The following is a 12,210-nucleotide window of genomic DNA, read 5'->3' as shown; positions in this document are numbered from 1 at the left end:
ATTTACTGATTCGGTCTCAGCTAGCGTCCAGGTGCCTCGCTTACTGTGAGAATATGAACGAGTGAAAGAGCTGATGAATAATTTCTGCACTGTTACTTTTGTATTAGTGTGTTAATATTACGTAAATTGCAAGTGTAATTGGTGTAAACCGTTCTTGTAAATAAATAAAATAATAATAATAGTAATAGCCCGCAGGGCAGCTTGTGGCGAGCTGTTGGGGAGTGACGACCCCACGGACCCGAGTGCTCCAGAGAGTCGGTCAGGGTCTCCGTCTCCGGCGTGTCTTCGTCGGTCGGAGTGGACCCCAAGGGGACCCGCAGGACTCTCAGCTCTGGCTTGCCTTCATTGGCCGTCCAGAGGGGAGTCGTAAGAGTTATATGCTCCAGGAGTGGAAGTGTTAAAGGGCATAACGCCGCGAGTAACTTCGGAGAAAGCGCAGCACACCTCTCGACACCCCTGAGCCGCTCACTCCGGTGTTGCGTCTGGCCATCTTTTTCTTTACGATGGCGCATCAGGTGCCCATCTAACGAGTGGCGAGTCACCGCCTGCCTCGATAACTTGTGCAAGCAATGTTATGGCAGGTGTCCGGACTTCTTTGTAATAGCCCAGTCTTTTAACCACCCAAACTTAAACCATAGATCAGTACTCTGTCCATACTCTCTACAATAGGTAGAGTAGGTCTTAAAATATTTAATTTTTATTTTTTTTTAATAAAAACCATACATCTCGCAAAATATTGACCCTATAAGTATGAATATGGTCTCATTCGATTCAGCGCAAAAATTACACGAAAATGACACCTCACTTGCCCAGTTTGTAAACTGTGCATTTTTTTAAATTAACCCCCTGACCATACCCCCCGAAAAGGGGGTCAGAACTCTAAATGTTGATAGGACTCGGCAGATCCTCATTTCTAGTTCCAAGATAAAGATAAAAAACAAAGTTTCATGGATGTACACCTTTTGCCGCCAAAATATGCTATTTTTCCTGTACTAGCACTAGCACACCTTTTAGAACAACGATGACCCGCCTCTTTCAGAGCATGAGAAATAATACCTGGTAGGGCAAATTACTAAGAAAAAATCAATACTCAATAGTGATCTCAAGGTAGGTCAAGATTCGGCTGGACTCGAAATATTCCTCTATACGTTCCTCGAAAAACGGTTATATTTAATCCAAAATAATATAGACATAAAAAGTTATGTTAGTTATATAATTTTGTAAGGGGTAGGTACGGTAGGTATTCTTTTTCTATCAATGTGTGTGATGGATGACACAGGCTGTTAAATATTGTACACAGAAGTGACAACTATTGTTTAAAAATCTGTGTATGAAGCTAACACAATATTACAGGTTTATATTAAAATAAAATTAATCTGCTAAATCATATTGTTCAAAGTACCTGGCAACTATGCAAATAAAGAGATTCATGGGTGCTGCCTTCATATACGCATCTTCTTCTTCTTGATCTATACTCGACCTGAAAGTACAGTACATTGTGCAATAAAGGAGCTAAGGGAATAATAGTACATTGTGCAATAAATGAACTAAGGGAATTATATTGGTGCACACTACAATTTAAACAATATTAGAGTTAGACCAAGCCACGTTGGCAGCGATTTTAATAGCCCACACCGTGCAAGTGTTATTTTAAACGTCAAACTTATATTAAGTTATGACGTTTAAATAAGTTTTTGGCAAACATTTAATTTTTGGTACAAGCTTTTATCGCTGACTGTACTTTTCTTTCCACAGACAACTAATACTCATCGAGACAATTCTTAAAACCCCAAACTCAATTAGGTTGCGTTGTTTTATCATAGAGTTCCTATGACAACCTCCTGTCTCCATCATCAGATCAGCTCGATGGCACCATAATATCATCCTACCTACATATGTGTGCAAATTTTCAGCTTCATCGGAAACCGGGAAGTGGGTCAAATTTAACTTGCAAGATTTGAGTTACTAACAGTAATTTAAGTATATTTGTAACTAACAAAATATGGATTGTAATATCGTTCGAAATAAATGGTTTTTTTTAAGTCGTATATTGAGAATATTTAGATTAAATTAAGACTAGGTCAAAAACCTAACCCACTTCTAGATAACCTAGAAACTTGATATTTGGCATCAAGGTAGACTATAAAATAAATATACAGAAAAAATCTGAAATCGGAATATTATTGATAATTCGATAAAAAAAACATATATGAACTTATTAGATTGATAAAGACCTACAGACCAAAAACCTAACCCACTTCTAGATGACCCAGAAACTTGATGTTTGGCATGAAGGTAGACTATTAGGCGTATACAAAGAGAAAAATCTAAAAACTGAAAATTTTTGATAATTGGCCGAGCATTCTGTCGCCTTTTCAGGTTGGGCAAAACTGTTTTCCGGCTGTTCTCATCTGGAGGTCGCATTTAGGGTGCCCTATTGATATGCCGAAAAAAAATTCGCCGATTTTTGTTTCGCCGACAACGATTCGCCGACGGGTTCTTTGGCCGAGTAACGATTGGCAGAATCTCATTACGCATAAAAGTCATTTGCAAGAGTAGTCAATAAGCAGAGCAATTGATACGCATATTTACTATTCGTAGAATAATCATTTGGAAACTGTCATAATTACCCGAGAAACCATAGGTCGAAACACAATAGGTCAAATGTTCATTTGGCATTAATATTGATTAGCAGAACTTCTCTCTTATTTATGGCTAGACTAGGACATGACATGACTAACCTACACAATAACTTTTAGTTTGAGTCTGATAAAGATGGTTTTGATACATTTAATTGTCTACTTATGTTCACTAACAGAAGTTACCATAAAATTAAAACCTATATTGTATAGGTTTTAATTTAACCTATACCTATACTATGCTTTTGTTCATAGTCAGGTTAAAAATTGGTTTTGGTTAAAAATTCGGTTGTGGTTTAGGGTTCCGTACCCAAAGGGTAAAAACGGAACCCTATTACTAAGACTCCTCTGTCCGTCTGTCTGTCTGTCACCAGGCTGTATCTCATCAACCGTGATAGCTAGACAGTTGAAATTTTCACTGATGATGTATTTCTGTTGTCGCTGTAACAAGAAATACTAAAAAGTACGGAACCCTCGGTGGGCGAGTCCGGCTCGCACTTGTCCGGTTTTTAAGTAAAGCCTGACCAGGAATATACGATCACGCGCCATGTTGCGGAATTTCACTGGAACTAATTTTTTCATACTATACTGAACTGTCACCCTATACATGAGAATGAACAACGCCCTCTTGACAATGATCATATATTACTGGTCAGGCTTTATGTTCACTGATTACTCCGAGACCCGTGGTTCGATTTGTTTTTTTTGTTTCTGTTTGAAAGGAGGTACCTTCAAGGTGGTCCAATATTAATCTGGTTCTGATCTGAGTGATCTGTTGATGGGAACGTTGAGGAATTGAGGGAACTTTCAAATTTTAAAGGCACGTGTATAGTGATTTCGTTGTTTTCTAAAGTAACTAAAGCATTTCCTCCCAAAAAAACACCAATTTGATGTAGTGCAACTGTAGCCTTACCACGAGTTTGGCACTACATATACGCTAACGTCTTCGTAACTTACTTTTTATAAATATACTTAACGCATATACTTAAAAAAGGATTATATTTTATTTCATCCTTTTTGAAGACGGTTTTTTTTGTAAGAAGCTTTTATTTCGAAAATAACGATGTATAAAATGTGAAACTTTATTCGACTAAACATTGCTTAAACGAAAAGATTACTCTGCCAAATGAAAATCGTCCAATAATAGTTCTGTTAATTTACACAGAAGCGAACTGAACAGTATGCGAACAAAGAGTCTGCGTAACGTTAGTCGACCAAAAGTTACATCTGCAAATAAATCACTCTGCGTACCGATGTTCGGCGAATCGTTGTCTGCGAATCGATAATCTGCTAAAAATTATTCGAAGAATCATTAGGTACCCATTTTAAAGTTGTGCCGACCCCACATAACGTGGGATAAGGGCAGGAAGAAGAAGAAGAGAGAAACGAGTTTTACTGCATAAATACTTCTGTTAATTAAATCACTGCCATTCAAGGCATCCGTATCGTTATGGAAAAATACCGGTCAAATCACGAAAACGTACACATGATTTTTATTGACCTTGAAAAGGCTTTTGACCGGGTTCCAAGAGATCTTGTCTGGAAAGCAATGAGGGCACAAGGAATACCTGAACATTACGTAGCTCTTGTTCAGGACATGTACATTCGGAGTAGTACGAAAGTAAGAAGCTTGGCAGGAGAAAGCAAAACCTTCGAAGTCAAAGTCGGCGTCCATCAAGGTTCCGCCATGAGCCCTCTACTTTTTAACATGGTTATGGACTTTCTTACCAGAGACTTCCGGTCCCCCTCGCATTGAATGAATGAATGAATGAATGAATAAAGCTTTATTAAATTTCCATACAGATTGAATGCAGTGAAAGAGATATATCGATTTATAACCTTACATGCTATATATCACTTACATTAATTTAGGAATAATATTAATTAATAAAAGCAGTAGAAATCAATTACATTAATTTAGGAATAATATTAATTAATAAAACGTACAATTGCAAAATCATGAATATAAAGTAAGATTTGAATAATTATATAATTTAAAATTGTCAACAGCATGCAATACATTCATTATTAATATTAAATAATCTGTGTGGACCCCCTTCGGGTAAAAGCCCCCCTCATTGGTGCATGTTTTTTTTTATACCACGTCGGTGGCAATCAAGCATACGGCCCGCCTGATGGTAAGCAGTTACCGTAGCCTATGGACGCCTGCAACACCGGAGATATTACACGCGCGTTGCCGACCCTAACACTCCTCTCCCTCGTTGAGCTCTGGCAACCTTACTTACCGGCAGAAACACAACACTATGAGTAGGGTCTAGTGTTATTTGGCTGCGATTTTCTGTAAGGTGGAGGTACTTCCCCAGTTGGGCTCTGCTCTAGATCTGGAATGACCTGTGCCCTACCACACAAAGCGAGATGTCATTCACAGTGCCCATACCTCTCTTTTGGACGTAGTTTAAGGACATATCTAGGTCCGGACGCAGTTTAAAGTCGAAGTCGAAGAAAGTCCGAAGCGTCCAGAAGATTAGTGCTTAAATACAGAACAATAACGCAAGTGTCTAAATGCGAAGGCCGAAGGCCTAGCTCCGCGTAAGGCCGAAAGCCCGAAGCGTCCAGGATGTTAGTGCTCTAACACATAACAATAGTACAAGTGTCTAAACGCGAAGCCCGAGCTCCGCGTAGGACCAAAGGTCCGAAGCGTCCAGGATGTTAGTGCTCTAACACAGAACAATAGTACAAGTGTCTAAATGCGGGGTACCTAATGATTCTCCGAATCATTTTTAGCAGATTATCGATTCGCAGACGATTCGCCGAACATCGGTTCGCAGAGTGATTTATTTGCAGATGTAACTTTTGGTCGACTAACGTTACCAGGCCTCCTTCACTCGCTCAAGGCCACGTGCTATATGCCTACCGCTCGGCGTATCGTCGACGATACAATCGACAGAGGGCCGCCGAACGCCCGCCTGAGCGCTCGCACCGAACGTTTCCCGCGCTTACGCTTCGAAATGCCGAAACCACGTAATTATTGTGCAGTAGATGGGTGTAAAAGTCAAAAAACAAAAGAAAATATGTCGTTTTTTAGGGTTCCGTACCCAAAGGGTAAAAACGGGACCCTATTACTAAGACTCCGCTGTCCGTCTGTCACCAGGCTGTATCTCATGAACCGTGATAGCTAGACAGTTGAAATTTTCACAGATGATGTATTTCTGTTGCCGCTATAACAATACTAAAAAGTACGGAACCCTCGGTGGGCGAGTCCGACTCGCACTTGGCCGGTTTTTTCATTTCCGAGAGACGAATGAGTAGTATTTTAAATCTATCTTTATGAATTTTTCACTATTTATTTCTTTGAACATAAGTAGATAAATCGTAAATTAAGGAGTTTTTTGAGTCAGGTATTATGTTGTTTTTAAATATTTGATTGACTAATATAAAATATGGTTGATTCGCAATATTCGTTTTATTACAATAATAACATAAGTAACAGTACAACCTTAGCGCATTCTTACGATGACGCGTTGGCACGTGGCTCGCCCGGCGAGCAATGCAGTCTCGACTTTGTGCGCGTACTTATGGTACATTTCTTCTCGTCCTGAGCAGCAGGTATTATTATTAAGATTTTGTAGGCTATTATAGCGTAGGTATTTTCGCTTTTGTATCGGAATGATGTATCTGTTACGTAGTAACTATTTATTAATCTGTGACGTTACGCAAACTCTTTGTTCGCATACTGTTCAGTTCGCTTCTGTGTAAATTAGCAGAACTATTATTAGACGATTTTCATTTGGCAGAGTAATCTTTTCGTTTAAGCAATGTTTAGTCGAATAACGTTTCACATTTTATACATCGTTATTTTCGAAATAAAAGCTTCTTACAAAAAAAAACCGTCTTAAAAAAGGATGAAATAAAATATAATCCTTTTTTAAGTATATGCGTTAAGTATATTTATAAAAAGTAAGTTACGAAGACGTTAGCGTGTATGTAGTGCCAAACTCGTGGTAAGGCTACAGTTGCACTACATCAGATTGGTGGTTTTCGGGAGGAAATGCTTTAGTTACTTTAGAAAACAACGAAATCACTATACACGTGCCTTTAAAATTTGAAAGTTCCCTCAATTCCTCAACGTTCCCATCATCAGATCACTCAGATCAGAACCAGATTAATATGGGACCACCTTGAAGGTACCTCCTTTCAAACAGAAACAAAAAAAAAACAAATCGAACCACTAGTCTCGGAGTAATCAGTGAACATAAAGCCTGACCAGTAATATATGATCATTGTCAAGAGGGCGTTGTTCATTCTCATGTATAGGGTGACAGTTCAGTATAGTAAGAAAAAATTAGTTCCAGTGAAATTCCGCAACATGGCGCGTGATCGTATATTTCTGGTCAGGCTTTACTTAAAAACCGGACAAGTGCGAGTCGGACTCGCCCACCGAGGGTTCCGTACTTTTTAGTATTTCTTGTTACAGCGACAACAGAAATACATCATCAGTGAAAATTTCAACTGTCTAGCTATCACGGTTGATGAGATACAGCCTGGTGACAGACAGACAGACGGGCAGAGGAGTCTTAGTAATAGGGTTCCGTTTTTACCCTTTGGGTACGGAACCCTAAACCACAACCGAATTTTTAACCTAAACCAATTTTTAACCTAACTATGAACAAAAGCATAGTATAGGTATAGGTTAAATTAAAACCTATACAATATAGGTTTTAATTTTATGGTAACTTCTGTTAGTGAACATAAGTAGACAAATAAATGTATCAAAACCATCTTTATCAGACTCAAACTAAAATTTATTGTGTAGGTTAGTCATGTCATGTCCTAGTCTAGCCATAAATAAGAGAGAAGTTCCGCTAATCAATATTAATGCCAAATGAACATTTGACCTATTGTGTTCCGACCTATGGTTTCTCGGGTAATTATGACAGTTTCCAAATGATTATTCTACGAATAGTAAATATGCGTATCAATTGCTCTGCTTATTGACTACTCTTGCAAATGACTTTTATGCGTAATGAGATTCTGCCAATCGTTACTCGGCCAAAGAACCCGTCGGCGAATCGTTGTCGGCGAAACAAAAATCGGCGAATTTTTTTTCGGCATATCAATAGGGCACCCTTTAAAATACATGAATAATGATGTGATAATCCGGATCCATCTTGTAGCTTCAGAATTTCAGACACATGTATTATCTCTTGTCTAAGCAGGTACCTCCATAGATGCGCTCTAGTTCCTCACACGTGTCTTTAGCGGAATAAAATCCTACGATTTTTTTCAGAATGACATCAGATATGTTTGTCGTGAAAAAAATTAAAATTGCACTATTATATTTTCGAACATAAAAATGTATTTTCATCCCTCGCTGCAGTGAGCGCCAACGATGATGGCTCCAGGTGTTGTAATATTGGGAGGCTAATTTCCCTATTGTCGTGTTTAATGTTTGCTCCATATTTTAAGTAGTTTCAAAAGTAGGTTGTCTGGGAGCTAGATATAGAAATCGCCTGCATCTTTACTGACTTTAACTACATTTCTATTGTCCCCCCCCCCCTGGTTTAATCATCTAACTGTCACATATTGAAGTAACTGAAAGAATATGGAACAAACCTTATTTCAGCACAAGTTCTGGCAAGATCTCTCAAGAGACTAACAGTTTCTGAAAGTGGAGGATGTGTTAAACATGCTAAGAAAGCGTAGATCCATTGACCTGCAAATTAATAATTATGGTTTAATAGATTATCAAAATAATAGTTTGGTTTGGTTTGCACTAGCAATGTGACTTTTTTTCAATTCAAATAACTTGAATTGATTCGGCCGCTGATTCAAGTTGAAACTCGAGTTGACTTGACGGTTTGTGTATGACAAGGTAAGGCGTGATGGCGAATCAAGTGGCAGTTGTTCTAAAAAGAACCTCTGGGACAAGAAATTATGGTTAAGTTTGGATGGCCATAGCAGCAGTGCAATAGCATCGAGTTAACTCTGCTCAACGAGTCATTCGCCGAGTCAGCGGATCAGATAACATACTACTGCCGATTTTTATTTAATTTTTGACTGATTTTATCCTTTATCTCAGTAAGTTAAATTGAAATGACTTAAGGAATGTGGTCAAGTTCAGTTTAGTTGCACAGAATCTTGATTCGAATTAACTCGTTTGTATGTTTATTCGCATTGCAGCGCTGGTGGCCTAGCGGTAAGAGCGTGCTACTTTCAATCCGGAGGTCGCGGGTTCAAACCCCGGCTCGTACCAATGAGTTTTTCGGAACTTATGTACGAAATATCATTTGATATTTACCAGTCGCTTTTCGGTGAAGGAAAACATCGTGAGGAAACCGGACTGATCCTAACAAGGCCTAGTTCCCCCTCTGGGTTGAAAGGTCAGATGGCAGTCGCTTTCGTAAAAACTAGTGCCTACGTCGATTCTTAGGATTAGTTGTCAAGCGGACCCCAGGCTCCCAGGAGCCGTGGTAAAATGCCAGGTATGTTTATTCGCATTATTCAAATCAGACAACTGGACTCGCTTATTGCTAGTTTGCATCACAATACGTTTTCTTGCAACTCATCAATACCATAGAGAGCTAACAAAATATTAAGTTGCAGATAAACTTAAAACACTTCAATTCAATTCAATTCAATATATTCTTTATTCAAATACGCCTAGCAACAAGCACTTTTAAATTGTCAAGTTTTAAATATTACCTTAATCTAAATATCGGAGCAATTTATTGATGCAGTTATTATTATTCTTAAAAACATTGAATTATTATGATATGTCAAACTTAATAAATAGCAAAATTGTATAAAAAATACTAGTCTAGAAACTTTCTAGAATAAAAATCTAAATGTCAAAAAATACGGCTACACTGACTCTTTCTCTTCTTACCTATTTTATGATCAATAGTGTCTCCTGGTGGAACCTCCTGCAATATTTCTGTAAGCAGTTCTAAACCTGAGTACAACTGTTCGGGGCTAAAGCCCAGCATACATGTAACAGTGGAATCATGCTCTTCAAAAAATACTTTCCAACCTTCAAGCGATTGCTCATGAATTACTATTGGTTTCACTCTTTTTTTCCCAATTCCTTTCTCTAAAAGGTTAGCCTTTATCTTAGACATAGATGACCGAACTTCTGCAAAGTCTGACATTTGAAATTTTTGCCATTCTATAGTAGTTTTGAGTTTATCAGGTGCGATTTTCGCCCCAGGAGGCTGAAATTTTTTAAAGATATGGTGATAGTTTTTGTCCACCTATGGAAGATTTCAGTCGATATGATAATTATGATAATAGTAACATTAAGAAAATATGTATCAGAATCAATACAACATAAGCATAATATAGAAAACGAAAAACTTACCTCTTTGAAAAATAGTGATTGGTTTTTAGCGAACTGTGTAATGTCTTTATGACACACAGTAACTGCGGCAACGTTAGCACGTTCAGTGATAACTTTTAGAAGATATTCTTCACCTGTTAGGGGAATTTCTTTCATTTCCACATCTGAACTGATTTCAAAACACTGTGTTATTAATAATGCGTCACGATCTATTTTTTTCTTGTCATTAGCTTTATAAATTACACGCCTGTTCTCAGAACCCATTTCTGAGATTTATAAACAGACAGAATTAATTTATTTTTATTTGCTAGCTCGTTTAGCTCAGTATCGTCGCTCGTTCTCCCTTCACCATTGCCCCAAACCCCTATAATGGCATAAGTCATAACACATCATCGCACCGCACCAAGGTCACCCGACGAAGGTCAGGAGTCTTAGCACGGTACGCTTATCACCATGCCTGTCACGTTCTAACAAGTATGCGAGTGCGAAAGTGACGGACTTAGTGATAGGGGAAACCATGCTGCGCGGGCTGGCCTCAGAATAATGACTAAAGCATAGAAGTCGGGCAAAAATGCTTCGCAAATATGTATACCCGTACTTTACTTCCTTACGAATTAGATAATGTGCCGAAAAGAGATGCATATATGCTTGTTATTTCTCATTTACGTACGGTGTCATAAGTTTGATAATTTGCTAGGGATGTAACTGTGTCGACTTTTTATATCGATAAATTATGCATAAGTTTATGTGCAGTGTAATAGAATAATCCCGAAATTGGCAAATTGATAATAGTCTGGCTAATGAAAGTTGAACCTGAAAAAACGCGGCAATTTCAAGAAATCTGTAGCAGGCGGCTCGTTGAATACAAGGATTGCATAACTTTTATATTTTTTATAATTTTCATATTCTAAAAATCATTAAAAAGTATAAAAATTATGCAATCCTTGGAATCAAAGAGCCGCCTGATATGAGGATTAATGCATGTACCTAATATAGCTTTTATCTCATTTGCAGTCTACCACTCAGAACCGTCTAACTATACCTCACGTTTTTTTATCATTAGAAAGAAGGCGAGCGATCTTAACGTGTCGTTTTATCGAAAAACACTTTGAAAATAAGCCGCAACAAATACAATATACGATCATTTACATACTTTTGCTTTCATAAGTAAAATATTGCTATATTTATAAAAAAACTTGTCAATAAAAAGACACGTGGAAATGGTTTACCGTTTTTTCTAATGCTAAAAGACTAAGTATAGTTTCTAGTCATGTACCAAATAGGAAATGAAAAAAAAAAACGTTCGTGTAATATATAACTTCTTTATTTAATAATAGGGAATATTACGCGAAACTCGGCGTAGGTGGCGCCACTATAACAATCTATCGCGAAACAAGAAAATCGAACTTTCGTTATCTAACATCTCTGTCACTCTTGCGTATTCGAGCGATAAAGAGGCAGCTAGATAACGAAATTTCGGATTCGAGTTTTCCGGTAGGTCCCCTGAAAACTTATCAAAAACCTGTTAAAGGTACAGTATGAATAAGTTACTCTACGGTGCACTAAATAAGCTAGTGCTGCACTCTGGTGGCAGAACATTGCAGTAATATCCCCTATTCCTCGTCCTTTGGAAATCTGAAATAAAAAGTTGAGTTTTGTGAGATAGGTAAACCAACAATATTAATAAAAGGAACATTCATCAATGATCATTAATGTCTTTTTTATTAGGGTTCCGTACCCAAAGGGTAAAAACGGGACCCTATTACTAATACTTCGCTGTCCGTCTGTCTGTCACCAGGCTGTATCTCATGAACCGTGATAGCTAGACAGTTGAAATTTTCACAGATGATGTATTTCTGTTGCCGCTATAACAACAAATACTAAAAAGTACGGAACCCTTGGTGCGCGCGTCCGACCCGCACTTGACCGGTTTTTAGTATTATACTATAGTCTGGCAAACACAATCTGTCAGTAAGTAAGAACAAAGAAAACTATAGGTACAGTCGAAGGCAAAAGTATCAATCCAGACAAATGGCTCAAAAATATGTGAACACGATTTTATTGTCTGAGCTGAGCGTACACATATTTTTGAGACTGGGAATGTATATATATTTATGCCCTTGACTGTACTCATCAATTAAAATGAGACAGTCCTGGGCCAAACTATAAGAAAGCTGTAAATGTCGATAGGTTATTGATCTGCGGTCGATACATCACTATGCCAAAAATATAACCTTTCATACTTAGCAGAAAAGTTCGAAAATATATGCTAAA

At 37.9% G+C, this 12,210-nt stretch overlaps 2 protein-coding genes across 3 annotated transcripts in view; one reads left to right on the top strand and one right to left on the bottom strand.

The window, feature by feature from the left end:
* LOC134754957 (small ribosomal subunit protein uS14m) overlaps positions 1 to 12,210 on the top strand; it is a 306,550-nt gene that overhangs the window by 269,062 nt on the left and 25,278 nt on the right. The gene's annotated exons all lie outside the window — the stretch shown is intronic.
* Positions 1,210 to 10,288, bottom strand: LOC134753867 (gem-associated protein 2). Of its 2 annotated transcripts, none has more exons than XM_063689822.1 (4): positions 9,958 to 10,288; positions 9,487 to 9,850; positions 8,214 to 8,313; positions 1,210 to 1,480 (listed from the first exon to the last, which is right to left on the bottom strand). In XM_063689822.1, the coding sequence occupies exons 1-4, from the start codon at positions 10,198 to 10,200 to the stop codon at positions 1,372 to 1,374; spliced, it is 816 nt and encodes a 271-aa protein (XP_063545892.1). In that variant the 5' UTR covers positions 10,201 to 10,288; the 3' UTR covers positions 1,210 to 1,371. The 2 variants fall into 2 exon arrangements, with proteins under 2 accessions (XP_063545892.1, XP_063545893.1); XM_063689823.1 differs by having other exon boundaries at positions 1,213 to 1,480; positions 9,487 to 9,811.

This window comes from Cydia strobilella, chromosome Z (genome assembly GCF_947568885.1).
Source record: "Cydia strobilella chromosome Z, ilCydStro3.1, whole genome shotgun sequence".
Taxonomy (NCBI): Eukaryota; Metazoa; Arthropoda; class Insecta; order Lepidoptera; family Tortricidae; genus Cydia; species Cydia strobilella.
This window is presented reverse-complemented; position numbering and strand designations above follow the sequence as displayed.

What these genes read in the sequence shown, in the direction of transcription:
- LOC134753867 (XM_063689822.1), bottom strand. Translation starts at nt 10,200, where the DNA reads ATGGGTTCTGAGAACAGGCGTGTAATTTATAAAGCTAATGACAAGAAA. An exon ending in CACTATTGATCATAAAATAG is followed by an intron (nt 8,314 to 9,486) that starts GTAAGAAGAGAA and finishes ATTAATTTGCAG; the next exon opens with GTCAATGGATCTACGCTTTC. An exon ending in AGAACTTGTGCTGAAATAAG is followed by an intron (nt 1,481 to 8,213) that starts GTTTGTTCCATA and finishes CTGTACTTTCAG; the next exon opens with GTCGAGTATAGATCAAGAAG.